This window comes from Papio anubis, chromosome 6, assembly GCF_008728515.1.
Source record: "Papio anubis isolate 15944 chromosome 6, Panubis1.0, whole genome shotgun sequence".
NCBI lineage: Eukaryota > Metazoa > Chordata > Mammalia > Primates > Cercopithecidae > Papio > Papio anubis.
Window position 1 is genome coordinate 70,444,660 of NC_044981.1, and position 13,002 is coordinate 70,457,661.

A 13,002-nucleotide genomic window follows, 5' to 3' on the forward strand; every position below is an offset into this window, starting at 1 on the left:
GTCTTAGAGCACCTTTCTATCCTAGAAAGTAACATCTTTCTCCACAAATAGAGACAAATAATTCCAAGCAAGGATGTTAAAAACTATTAATATGGCCAGGCACAGTGGCTCATGCCTGTAATCCCAGCACTTTGGGAGGCCGGGGCAGGCAGATCACTTGAGGTCAGGAGTTCGAGACCAGCTTGACCAACATGGTGAAACTCCATCTCTATCAAAAATATAAAAAATTAGCCAGGTGTGGTGGTGGGCGCCTGTAATCCCAGCTATTCGGGAGCCTGAGACAGGAGAATCGCTTGAACCCGGGAGGCGGAGGTTGCAGTTAGCCAAGATCATGCCACTGCACTCCAGCCTGGGCAACACAGCGAGACTCCGTCTCAAAAAAAATAAATAAATAAACTATTAATATTCTTTGTACATGAATTTTTAAATATTAGTAAAACTTTGTGTCACCCCAGTGTTTCCAGATAAAGAGATGATTCCATTCTAATAGTAGCTATTAAAGAAGCTATAGGAACTCAGGTTTCACTTACTGGTCTTGCCTCTTCCCGTCATCCGACCTCCTTCACCATCAGGATACAGAGAGGATACGGTGATAGTGTAAGGAGTGTCTGGCTTCAGTTTCTGCAGGACCACACTGTTCTGCCGTCCTCCTATTGTGGTCTTGAGTAAAAACGGTCTTGGTAAGTGTTAGCCTTGCTCTCTCCATCTCACTAATCTGTTAGAAAAAGCTCTTTCTACAGGGAAGCTGTTTGAGACCCTTGTCCAGTTCTAGAATTACGAACCACAGCAAAGGTTTAAAATACATCTTATGGTATAATTTTAAATGTAAAATATGCACCTCAAATCATAAAAAGAATTCCAAGCTTTAAACTGGTGACCCCAAAAAGATATTTCAACTTGCTAGCCACCAGCACTGCAAAATTTCATCCAAAACACATTTCACAGAACTTCAAAAAAAAAAAAGGCATTAATCATAAATGAGCTACAAAGAGACTTTAAGATACCAAAGAATTGCATAATTTTAGAGGCTCCACACCACTTAATATTATTCTTACTTTTTTAACAGATGTTTTTATTTGCTTTACAAACACATTAAAATGATTCAGCATACAGTATAAAGCTCTTGGTGTTTCCCCCAAGAACACTGTCACTCTAACAGCCTTAGTTGTGTTAACAACATGACCAGACCTTTTGCCAGGCCACACTCGATCAGGGGTTTCCAGTTGTCTCCATCATACCAGCCCTGTGGTATGAAGCTTTTCAATTTACTCTAATTATGAAGCTTAAAGTTTTTATTCGTTACTTAAGGCCATCTAGCTATCTTGTTGAAAGAAAATTTGTACAATTTATTAACAGTCTACCGAATTCAGATGTTTATGTCATACTAATTAAAATCGCATGAAAATGGCACACTGCCCAAAATGAGTGCACATGTAGATGGCTGGATGTGCTAGAAGAAACCAGATGTTTCCAACTTAGCACCTATCCACTCAAGTAGTCTGAATTCCAGAGAAAAACCCAGTGAATCACGGTCATCATCCTCAATATGGACAAACTGAACTACCATGGCTAATTTTAACAAATTTCATATTTGAGGTTATGAGAGAAAAGTATCAATAACATTATAAGCCATTTTGATAAAAACCTGATGCATAACAAATCTGAAAGCCTACTTAGGAGAACTGCCCTTATGAGTAAGCAGAGGGGCATCTACCTACCTCTCCCATCCAGCTCCCCAAAATAATTCTAGCATCAGTTATTCATCATTGTCATGATTTCATGGACTAGCATTAAAATCCAAGTACCCCAAAGACTAACAAAGCTTAAGGGCTTCATACTTTCGAGAGGATAAGTTTATGAGACTCTTTATGATAACAAACAGCTGGAAGACAGTAAAAGAGACTCAGGAGAAGCAGCTGGAACATCAATGTTCCCAAGATAGGAAATGCTAAGAACAAACTTCTCCTGACTTGTAGTTTTACCAAAATCTGGCATGCCATAGAAAAAAAAGAAGTTCCGTTTCTGAAATTAATATATCAGTCCATCTAATTTGTCTTATCTTATTTTCATATAAAAATCTATTGATTACAGTTGATATTAAGTTTATTAATGATAATCTATTTACCTAAAACAAACAAATACTCAGTCCAAATGCATCATACTACCTAAGACTGGAGCTATAAAAGCCTCAAAAGACCAACTCAAAGTCACACTAGAGATGGGAAGGTTTCTGATTCGGCTAAGCTTACTAACTGGGTACTATCAGAGATCTTTAACCACAAACCTTAGATTAATGCCAACCTCTACCTTGGCTAATACCTCTAAACTGATAAGAGATATGACCCATTTGCTTGAGCTTGGCAAGTCAGATGATTAAAGGTTAATAACACATGCGTCTCTAAGGCTATATATAAAAATATTATAGCCAAAAAAGTCAATAAAACTCTGTACCTCATCAAAACTGGAGATTTATTTTGAAATAAATCAGAAAACATAATCATACCTATGTAAAAATCATGGGGCTTCCTGACCTAGGATAATACATGCAGTTCTAATTACATAGTTTACAAAAGGCAAAGTTGTAGAAAGCACCAAACCACAGAACTAAAGTAAGGGAGGTAAAATGGAAAAAGGTTCTATTAAATAATGAAAGACTCGGAAGAGAAAGAGGATGAAGACTGAGTTTACAGTCCTATCATCTTTCTTGGGGACCTCCATTTGGATAACAGAAAAATGAAAAACAGTGTAAATTAGGTTAACAGGCTTCCATACCTAGAAACACCAGATCTAGAAGATAGTCTATGACATGCAAAAAAAAAAACAGGGAAAAAATCAGATAAATAGAAACTAAACATTATAGGTAAGTTTAGCAAACTTTCAGCACTTGATTAAGTTAGAGAGAGGAATGGAAGGTCGACACAGATACAAAAACTATCTGGATATCTTCATGGATAATCTAGCACTAATAGTTTTTAAAGGAACTATGGATGCATTGAGGCACATGCCTCTTGCTTTGGGGCTATGAAGAAGAGCAACTATCATCTCTCATGAGAACATCCATTGAGTCTCCATGATGGCACTCCACGTGGAGTGCCAGCTAAAGAGTCAGATGATCCATCCAATGCAATAAATCTTAATATCCCTTAAAAAGTAAGTATGACTAACTAAACACTGAGGGGGAAAAAGAGTTTGAAAAGAAATGGGTAGAATTTATCCAAGTTATAATTTTTATGTAAAAATTACCGTTTGCTCATTGCCTTCCCCTGTGGAAGGCTGATAAGTGATCCTATATTTCTGCACACGACCACTAGCAGGATCCCACTTAACAGTCAAGCTGTTAGATGTAGCATTGTACACTTGAAGGTTTCGTGGGCCACTTTTGGGAGCTGAAAGAAGGTTGTTGAAAAACAAAGTAAGCAGACAGAACAATGCCTCCCCCTAAAATATATACAGCTCCCAAGGCAACCAGAGAATTCTATGCCTCTGGGTTTATAATTAAATTTGACCCCCTAATAAAAATGGTTATTGATTCTTAAATGACTCCTTAGTATGGACTTTCATTTTGTTTCTGTCCCCACAAACATGACATGTAGAAGTTCCAACTTCCAATATGATGGTATTTAAAGATGGGGCCCTTGGGTGATAATTAGGGTTAGATTAGGTCATGAGGGTGGGGCTGCCATAATGGAATTAGTCTGTGTAAGAAGAGACATGAGAGAGCTTATTCTCTCTCTCTCCACCATGTGAGAGAGTGAGAAAGTGAGAGAGACTGAGAAAGGGCTGGCTAGCTATAAGCCGGGAGGAAAGCCATCATCCAGAAACGAATTGAATAGCACCTTGGTCTTGGACTTCTCAGCCTCCAGAATTGTGAGAATATAAATTTCTGTTATTTATGCCATCCAGTCTAATCTTTTGTGATGGCACCCCAAGCTGATCAATACACTCCAAAACAAGTAGTAGCAAAGCAAAGTTTTTCAAGAAAAGCCTACTTAAAAGAGTTCTCAATGAACATCTTAGGATTTAAAAGCAGATAACCTATTTATAATGTATTTTATGGTACTTTTCATTCATACATTCATTCATTCATTATTTGTTCATTCAAACAATTCAGCAAATTAAATTCTTACCTTGTGTTGTTAAGATAGGCACTAAAAGAAAACAGAATTTGGGGACACATTACTAATATAGCTGTAGCCCTATTTTTTAAAAATTAACTTTAAAATATCAATGTCCTATTTGAAAGCTAAACACCTACATGTGCGCTCACTGCCAATCAGGTCATCACTTTCTGACTCATCAGGATAGATGGCAGTAATGGAAACTTCATAGACGGTGTTGGGATTCAGGTTTTCAAACATCAAAGTATTTTCATCTCCATTTAAGATGGTCTTGGAGAAAGAGGACAAAAACATATCCACGCAAAAATAAGTCTCCACTTACATCATACACACTCAATGTCAGTTTGTTTACATTATTTAGCCAGATGTTCCTCCTGCTCTGATGCATGTCATGAGCTCAAATGTCAATAAATGCTTATTGACAACAAAAGTCATACTTCTTTAAAGTAAGCTTCCTTACAAATTAAATGGGACATGAAAGACAAAGAGAAAGATAAAGAGAGTTAACTACCTCCATCTTATCTGAGCTTCCAAAAGGTGCCCAAGTTATTCTGTAGAGAGACACATCTGAAGCTCCATGATCCCAGGTCCCTCTGAAACCCTCTGATGTTACTTCAGTAATCCTTAGGTTTGTTGGGGCCGGCACGGGTCCTATCATGAGAAAAGGCAAGCAGACTAAGTTTTTGAATGTGAGCTACAAATGCAATTTAATATAATAAAACTTCCTTGTTTTATATTAATGGACATCTGAAAACTGATTGAACACATTGCTTAGAACCAAATATTTTACCAATTCCTAGAGCTCTGAAAACTGCAAGCATTCTGTGGATATAATATGTTATTAAGGATATTCTATTTAAATGATGATTTTTTTAAGATACCATTTAGTACCTTTCTCCAACTTTTTAAGAATCAAATCAACACCATGGACTCTTTTACACAGCAATACACAATACACAAAGCACAAACTCGGCCTACATATCAGAGTTAATGGACCTTCTCCAGTCTATCAATAACCCCAGAGACATACATAGACTCCAGGTTAAGAAGTCCTTCTTAACTAAGAATGTCATAAACTAGGTATGCTAACATATTATACATTAAAGATGATTCTCAAGGAAATAGTTATTCATTTATTGTTCATAATTTGTTGTTCTGATACCCAAAGGAAATAGTTTCATTTTTATTTATTTTTATTTATTTTTTTTTAAATTTATTTATTATTATTATACTTTAAGTTCTAGGGTACATGTGCATAATGTGCAAGTTTGTTACATATGTATACTTGTGCCATGTTGGTGTGCTGCACCCATCAACTCGTCAGCACATTTTTATTTTTAAAAACCACACATACCACTGCAGTTTAAAAATGAGAATGTCTGTCTAGCTGTAAACAACACTAAAGTATTGCACTCTGACAATTGATTAGAACATACATACATACTGCTACACATACAGTGAATTCCAATCTAGGAGTATTGTCACAGGAAAGGAACTCTGAGCATGTTACGATCCAGGTAACACACACACGTAGCTTCTTCCTATAGATCACCAACCTTAAACATGATATGAAACAGAACATGCTGACCCTGTTCAGACAACTGAACACCTGGAGACCCAAATGACTGCTGAAATCCCCTTTCACAGCCCCTCCATTGACCAGGTCCTCTGGCTGTTTTGCAGCACACGCATTTTTTATGTCTGCCACCATTCCTGAGCTTTCATTGTCACTTATTTCTCTCTTTATTTGGTAATCAAAGCTAATTACACAAAACCTAGAGCCATTAAAAATTTATTCTAATAATTACAATGAAAAGGCCCATTGAGATAAAGAGAGTGGTACTATTTCCACCAGCACAACTGCAAAACAAAGCCGCTATTAAGAATGTACTTTAAATGTATCTGAAAATTATTTGGAAATCTTAAGGTTTGAAAATATATATTAAAAATATTAATCTACTATACTAAATTACCTGTCTCACTAGCCTTTCTTCCTGACTTCCTTTTCTGTTCACTACACCTGTTATGTTATTTTTATGCAAAGCTGTCAGTCTACTGATGCATATGCATCAATTCTCAGCTCCAGCTATGACCTTACCAGGTAAGAACTTAAGCCAAGAAAACAAATGAAATTGCTAAGAGATCTAAAATGGTAAGAAAATAGCAGAGTCAAAAAGGGAGAAGTAGATATGTCTGAAGTTAAGAAGCAGGTTATGGTCGGGCGCAGTGGCTCAAGCCTGTAATCCCAGCACTTTGGGAGGCTGAGGCAGGCAGATCACAAGGTCAGGAGATCGAGACCATCCTGGCTAACACGGTGAAACCCCATCTCTACTAAAAATACAAAAAATTAGCCGGGCAGGTGCGGTGGCGGGTGCCTGTAGTCCCAGCTACTCGGGAGGCTGAGGCAGGAGAATGTCGTGAACCTGGGAGGTGGAGCTCACAGTGAGCCTAAATCGAGGTACTTTGCACTTCCAGCCTGGGGCAACAGAGTGAGACTCTGTCTCAAAAAAAAAAAAAGCAGGTTATAACATTTGACAAGATGCCCTAATTAGGTATAGGCAGCTAGGCACTAAAAAACATGCTATTGAGCCTTTAATGAGGAATTTTCTGGAAAGGAGGAAAAGGTTCCAGACTATAGTATCAGTCCCATCAATAGATTGCAGGATGTGGCTGGGCAAGTTGCTTAAATTCTCTAGACCTGTGCTGTCCACTATGGAGACCACTAGCCACATGTAGTTGGCTATTGAGCACTTAAAATGTGGCTAGTCTGAATTGAGATGTGCTCTAAGTGTAAAATACACACTGGATTTTGAAGACCTGTTACAGAAAAAAGGTAAAATGCCTCATTAATAATTATTGTACCATATAATTATAGCTAATGAAATTATAATGGATATATTTGGATCTACTGGGTTAAATAAAACATTATCAAAATTAATTTCATCCATCTATTTTTGCCTTATTTCATGTGGACACCAGAAAATTTAAAACTACATATACAGCTCCCATTATTTTTGTTTGGAACACTGCTGGCTCTAGGCCTTAATGTTTCTTTACTGCTATTTGCATTATGTAATGGGCTGAGCACTGGATTAAGTTATTATGTGCCAGGCACTGGAGATACAAAGTTGAGCAAAATGTCTCTTCCTTCGTTAGGAGAGAGCAAGGGGGAAGTAGAATCCATAGCAAAAGACCAACAGGCAATAATGATTGCATTAAATACTATGGAGACACCACAAGAGGGAGAGGAACGGACATCTCCAGGAGCTGCAGGAAGCAGGGTCTGGGTAGGCTGCCTGTCTCCCCCCGCACTCCACTCACAGTGCAGTCACCCCTTCCTCTGAAATCTGACAGCACACAATCTCAGTGCCACCTGATCTTCTTTCCATGATCTCATGTATTCTCGATTAATTTTTTTCTTATCTCCACAACTAAATCATGAACCAGTGAGGGCAAAGACGCTTATATTTTGTTACCCTTGATAACACTTCACGTATAGTAAGATGCTCCAAAAAATTTTATAAATAAAGCATCTTTTCCAAAGCAAATGTGCAACATATGTCAAGAAAACTTGCCCACCCCACTACACATACATGCACACACATACACAGGTGCACATCAAGTAGTTGTAGTTCGAAGATAAATTAATGACAGTGGCTGATGGAAAGTATCATAAAAGGAATGGATGCAAAGATAGAAGATGGGACACCTTGTTCCAAAGAAAGTAAGTGAAAAACAATCTATGAATCCAAGTATTATTAAATGTCAGCAAAGGTAGTAGCATTAAGAAACAAAATGACCCAGTAAATTGAGTTACACATGCATGTAAAGTGTTATTTCCCATTATCAATGGAGCAGGAGCACAACTCACGGGTAGTTTCTTGAGCAGTCACTGGAGGAGACTCCCCCTCATCATGTACTGCAGAAACGCTGACTGTGTACAGGGTCTGTGAGAAGAGGTCTTTGAGGGAAGTGCTGGTCTCTGATCTGTCCACCTCTACCTATAACAGTAACAGAGCAGTGGAACTACTTTTACAAAGGGTTTACTTTTGATATCTCTCTGTTGTTTATGTACCTGTCAGCATAAGAATATAAAATCTGTGATCAGAAAAGAGTAGTGTTTTCCAATTTACATGAGACTCCAGAAACTGGACACAGTTTAAATATTTCCAAACTGGAAAAAAAAATGTATGTACTAGACCATACTGCACATGATTGTCTAGAAAATAATGACTGCCTATGTATTCAAACAACCTAACCATTTTTCCACCTGTTTCCCTTTATATCACTGCATTATTTGTTTCAGCAGTGGTCTCTTATGCACTGCATTATTTCATTTGCTATGCACAGAACCTTGTGAGATCCACTTGCCATTGTACCCCTTTTAAATGAAAATGCAGAATGAAATAAATGTGTGCACCTGTATAAAGTACCTTTTGTATAATCCACACATGACCAGCAGAACCAGTAACTGAGTGCTTAGAGAAATGACTCCTATGTTCCAAAAATGCCTCTGAGATTCTGACATTAACACTCCCTCAAGCACACACAAGTTTTGCTGGTTCGTGAAGCCCTTCTAATTTGCGTAACTTTGAATCCAGTCATCATGGAACTCCCAAAAGAATACTCCCAAAAGGACACCCCTCTAACAATATACTCCTCCTTTCTCTGTGTCTCTGTGTATACTCCTCCCTTCTCTAGTGTCCTATCTTCCTGTTATCTGACAAACTCCTCCTCTTCATTGCTGCATCCTCTTGCTACCTCTTATTTTTAGAAACATTGTGACATTTTCTAGTAATTCTTAGAATAGGGAGCCATATAAGGAATCTGGATGAGGAGGAAATACCATTTAGATTTGATAACTTTGTATCTACCAAGGGATGATGTTTTTGAGATTAATATCACACAGCAAAACATTTCTGTTTTGACAAGACAGTCCAATATATTATTGATTTTCAAAAACTGCTTTATTAATATCACAAGTTTTCAACACTGTGCTAACAAAGTGACAAGTATTCAAAACATGCTATCATCCATACTTGATAAATCTCTTTTTAAAAACCTACTAGGAAAACAAATATTGTCATATCTACTATCATCTTCAACCTACCTCTTTGACATCCTCTTCTGGTGTTTTGTATCGAACAATATATTTACGCACTTTTCCAGGCACAGGTTCCCAAAAGACATTCATAGTGCTGTGAGTCACATCTCTGAGTTTCAGATCCTGAGGTCTGGGTAAAGGCACTAGAGAGGCACGAGATATTAAATCCAGATGTGCTTCTCAACCACAAAGCTCTAAAGCATCCACATAAGCTTTCAAGAAGTTGTTTGGGAAAATTTAAAGGTGTTTGGCAAAATAACTGAAACAAATAGCTATGATGATAAAAGTACCATGATTCTATCAGATAGACTGAATTCTTCTTAAGAAGGTTTTCCAAAAATAGAATATACTTAATTTTCTGTTATCACAAGGTTATTATAAGAGTAATTATATATTACTCTTCTTCCACACTATTTAAACAATCTCTTGCTGCTCAATCCCATAATAAATCATAATTCATCATAAATATACAGCTCATGTTTCTTTTTCAGATATTTAACTCAATTAAGACAGAAAACTAAATCAATAGAGTTATGCACCCTTAAGAATGTGACAGAAAAAAATGTTACAGAGTGAAGAATGAAGATGAGCCAACATTAAGCATCCAATAAGCTTATATGAAAACCCAGACACCTAAATTGTTAGAAGAAAATCCAAATGATAAATGCTTACCAAATCTAACATAACTTTCCATTAAAAAAGGGGGAAGGAGAATAAGGAATGAGGAGATTTTTCTCCGGAAATATGAGATGTATTTTGCTCTTTCCAGCTGCCCATTTGACTAGTTTAACTTGTAGAGACTCTTTCTGGCTCTCACTCTGACTCTACGTCTGTCTTCCTAACTCTCTAGCTCCACTTCCACATTTCTGCGCCTCCATCTCTTCAACGTTTTTGTCTTGTGCATCTCTCTCTGCCCTCCCTTCCACTACTGTTCCAATCCAGCACCACACCCAAGTTTGTGACCATATTTGTTTTTAATCTCACTGTGACTTTGGGTCTCCTCTCTCAGCACTTTCAGAACATGCGTCTATCCCTGGCTGACTCCCCATTCCTTCCGTCTGCCAGTATCCCATTTTCACAAAACCACCAGCCCCAGACAGGATCTAACATATAAAGGAGGATTAATAAGTATTTGTTTGTTGTCAATTAATTTACAATGACCCATCCTGTAGAGGATCTTTCTCTTCTCTGCCCCATCATGCTCTGTTTCCTTAGTCCCTTTTTCCTCCTTGAAGTTCCTTCAAAACTCTTCATTTTCTCAGAAGTGTGGGCCAAGACTCATTAAATTTAAGCCAACTTATCTATCCCAGCATGTCAATCTCCCCAGGCATGAAGCAAAATACCAGCTGGGTAAGGCAAGAAGCCTAAGTGTAATCATTATCACTCTTCAAGAAAAAAGCACCTAAATGCTTAGTGAAACAAGACAGAAGTACACAAAAGGCTGACCAACACACACAAGAGAAATGCAAACCAGGAAGGAGTCCATATGGTCTATGCTGCATTGTATTATTTCATAATGGCATTCCCAACATCCAGCCCAGTGACTGGCATATAATAGGGGATCAATATGTCTTTGCATTGGGTAAATAGATTAATTCACTTAACGGAAACAGACTTATTCATATGTGCCATAGAGTTTCTACATCAACAAGAACTTGGAGCACCTTGATATTAAACCCGATGTCTTCCTCCAAAATAACACTCACTCAACATTCCCATTCTCATCAATGCTATATGTCATATTTCATGGATCTAGGACAACATCATTCATAAGATACACCATTGTCTTACATTGTACATCCTAACTGGCACCTAGCCAAGAGCAATAATAGTAAGATACCATTGATTGTAAAACACCTTAATTTCAGGCATGTTAAATGTGAAAAAAATACACATCCTAGAGTCAATTTGAGATGCCTCCATAAATCTAGAATTGAGATATTTATTCTCAAATTTGATTGCCAAAAGTAATAACTCTGTAACTTTATATATAAAGTATCAAATTATTGTTAGCATCACATGAAATAAATTCTAATGAACATTAGGTTCACAGCAATAAGAAGGGAAACAAAACTAGCAATAGCTTACAGGTGACTTCCCGAACAGTGACGGGTTCACTAGTGAGGTCGTGCAGGACAGCCTGGACTGTGACTGCATACTCCGTGTTGGGAACAAGGTCAGTCAGCTGCATGTCGTTCACTGTTGGCCCCAAACGCATCTGCACATGGATATGCAGAGCAGAAATAAGATGTTCAAATCAAACTTTTCCATTTATCTTTGGGATAGTCAATTGAAGTCTATTTGTACTAGATTATAATACAGCTTGTATTTTTCATTTATAAGATTACATTTCCTTTTCCACGATGATTTTTTCCTTTTTTTCTTTTTTTTCAAAGTCTCGCTCTGTCACCCAGGCTGGAGTGCAATGGCTCACTCTCAGCTCACTGCAACCTCCACCTCCCAGGTTCAAGCAATTCTCCTGTCTCAGCCTCCTGAGTAGCTGGGACTACAGGTGCATGCCACCACACCCGACTAATTTTTGTATTTTTAGTAGAGATGGTGTTTCACCATATTAGTCAGGCTAGTCTTGAATTCCTGACCTCAGGTGATCCGCCCACTTCAGCCTCCCAAAGTGCTGAGATTATAGGCATCAGTCACTGTGGTCAGTCCACGCCAATGTTTTCTAAAACGTGTTGCAGACCACAAACCTACTTTTCTATTTTTCCATTGTGTATGTAAAGTTATAAATGAGTTCATAAGTAACTGCAGTATAATAGGCACTATAAAGCTATAAAGTCTTGGGAAGACCCAATGTTAAAGAAACAAACATCTTTTACCTCTTTGGGTGTTGTTGGCTCTGTGTCCTTAACAGGTTTGTATGACAAGATGTAGCCAGTAGCTCCTCCCACAGGCTGCCACTGCACATGCATGGTGGTAGGGCCAACATCATAAATATTCAGGCTGACTACAGGCACTGGCACTTCCAAAACAGAAAAGCAGACCATCAGTCTAGTTCCTTTCATTCCACTTTCATTTTTAACCATTGTTTCCTACTCTATTATTGATATTTGTATATACTAGACAGTGGGTTACTGTGAGAAATCAACAAGAGTTAATATAATCCTTCCCATTGCCCCAAAAAAATCCAACTTGCATTGCTCATTGCACTTCATATTCAAGACTACATGTTACCACTATTTTATAGAGGAAAAATGTTAAAGTTCAGGCTTCAAATAACATTCCAGTGAGTCTATACAATGGATACCAACTTCCTGATACATTACTCTCTTTTTCTGGAACATCACTAAGTTGACTATTTCTATTCTTCAATCACAGAACTTTATATATATGTAATCAACACTATTTTTTATATTTCTTCAAAAAATAAGTGTAAAATAAGAACATTATACATTAATAACTGGAACACCAGAGATTTATAGGCTTCTTGAAGATATACCCATGAAGCAGAGAAAAAAGTTTACAGTCTCCCTATAACACCCATATTGCTTCCAATTATTTTTTATTCAAAGATTGAGTTCAAAGTTTTAAGAAATTATTATATTAATCCTGCCAGTTATAAAATCCATTATTTCTCACCTCCTATAGTCTAATATAAAGGGATATAAGAGAAGAGACAAGGATCTAAAACTTGAGCAGTACATAAAGTCATTTCTTGCTCTAGAGAGTGATGCTTACTCTTTCTTCTTAAAAATGGCTTTCCTTCTTCCCCCTAGAGCCCAACCAAGAAGCAAGAAGAAGGAAAGAATATTTATTCCACAG

The 13,002-nt window shown here is 37.5% G+C and overlaps 1 protein-coding gene across 6 annotated transcripts in view; it reads right to left on the reverse strand.

Annotated features, from left to right (window-relative positions):
• COL12A1 (collagen type XII alpha 1 chain) overlaps nt 1-13,002 on the reverse strand; it is a 121,846-nt gene that overhangs the window by 49,546 nt on the left and 59,298 nt on the right. For all 6 annotated transcript variants that reach the window (XM_031667218.1, XM_021937469.2, XM_017958025.3 and 3 more), the window contains 9 exons: nt 12,060-12,202; nt 11,311-11,440; nt 9,229-9,365; nt 7,990-8,119; nt 4,630-4,769; nt 4,256-4,388; nt 4,128-4,148; nt 3,244-3,386; nt 531-660 (listed from right to left, as the gene is read on the reverse strand). In XM_031667218.1, coding sequence (XP_031523078.1) covers nt 531-660; nt 3,244-3,386; nt 4,128-4,148; nt 4,256-4,388; nt 4,630-4,769; nt 7,990-8,119; nt 9,229-9,365; nt 11,311-11,440; nt 12,060-12,202 — 1,107 coding nt within the window. The remainder of the gene's footprint in view (nt 1-530; nt 661-3,243; nt 3,387-4,127; nt 4,149-4,255; nt 4,389-4,629; nt 4,770-7,989; nt 8,120-9,228; nt 9,366-11,310; nt 11,441-12,059; nt 12,203-13,002) is intronic.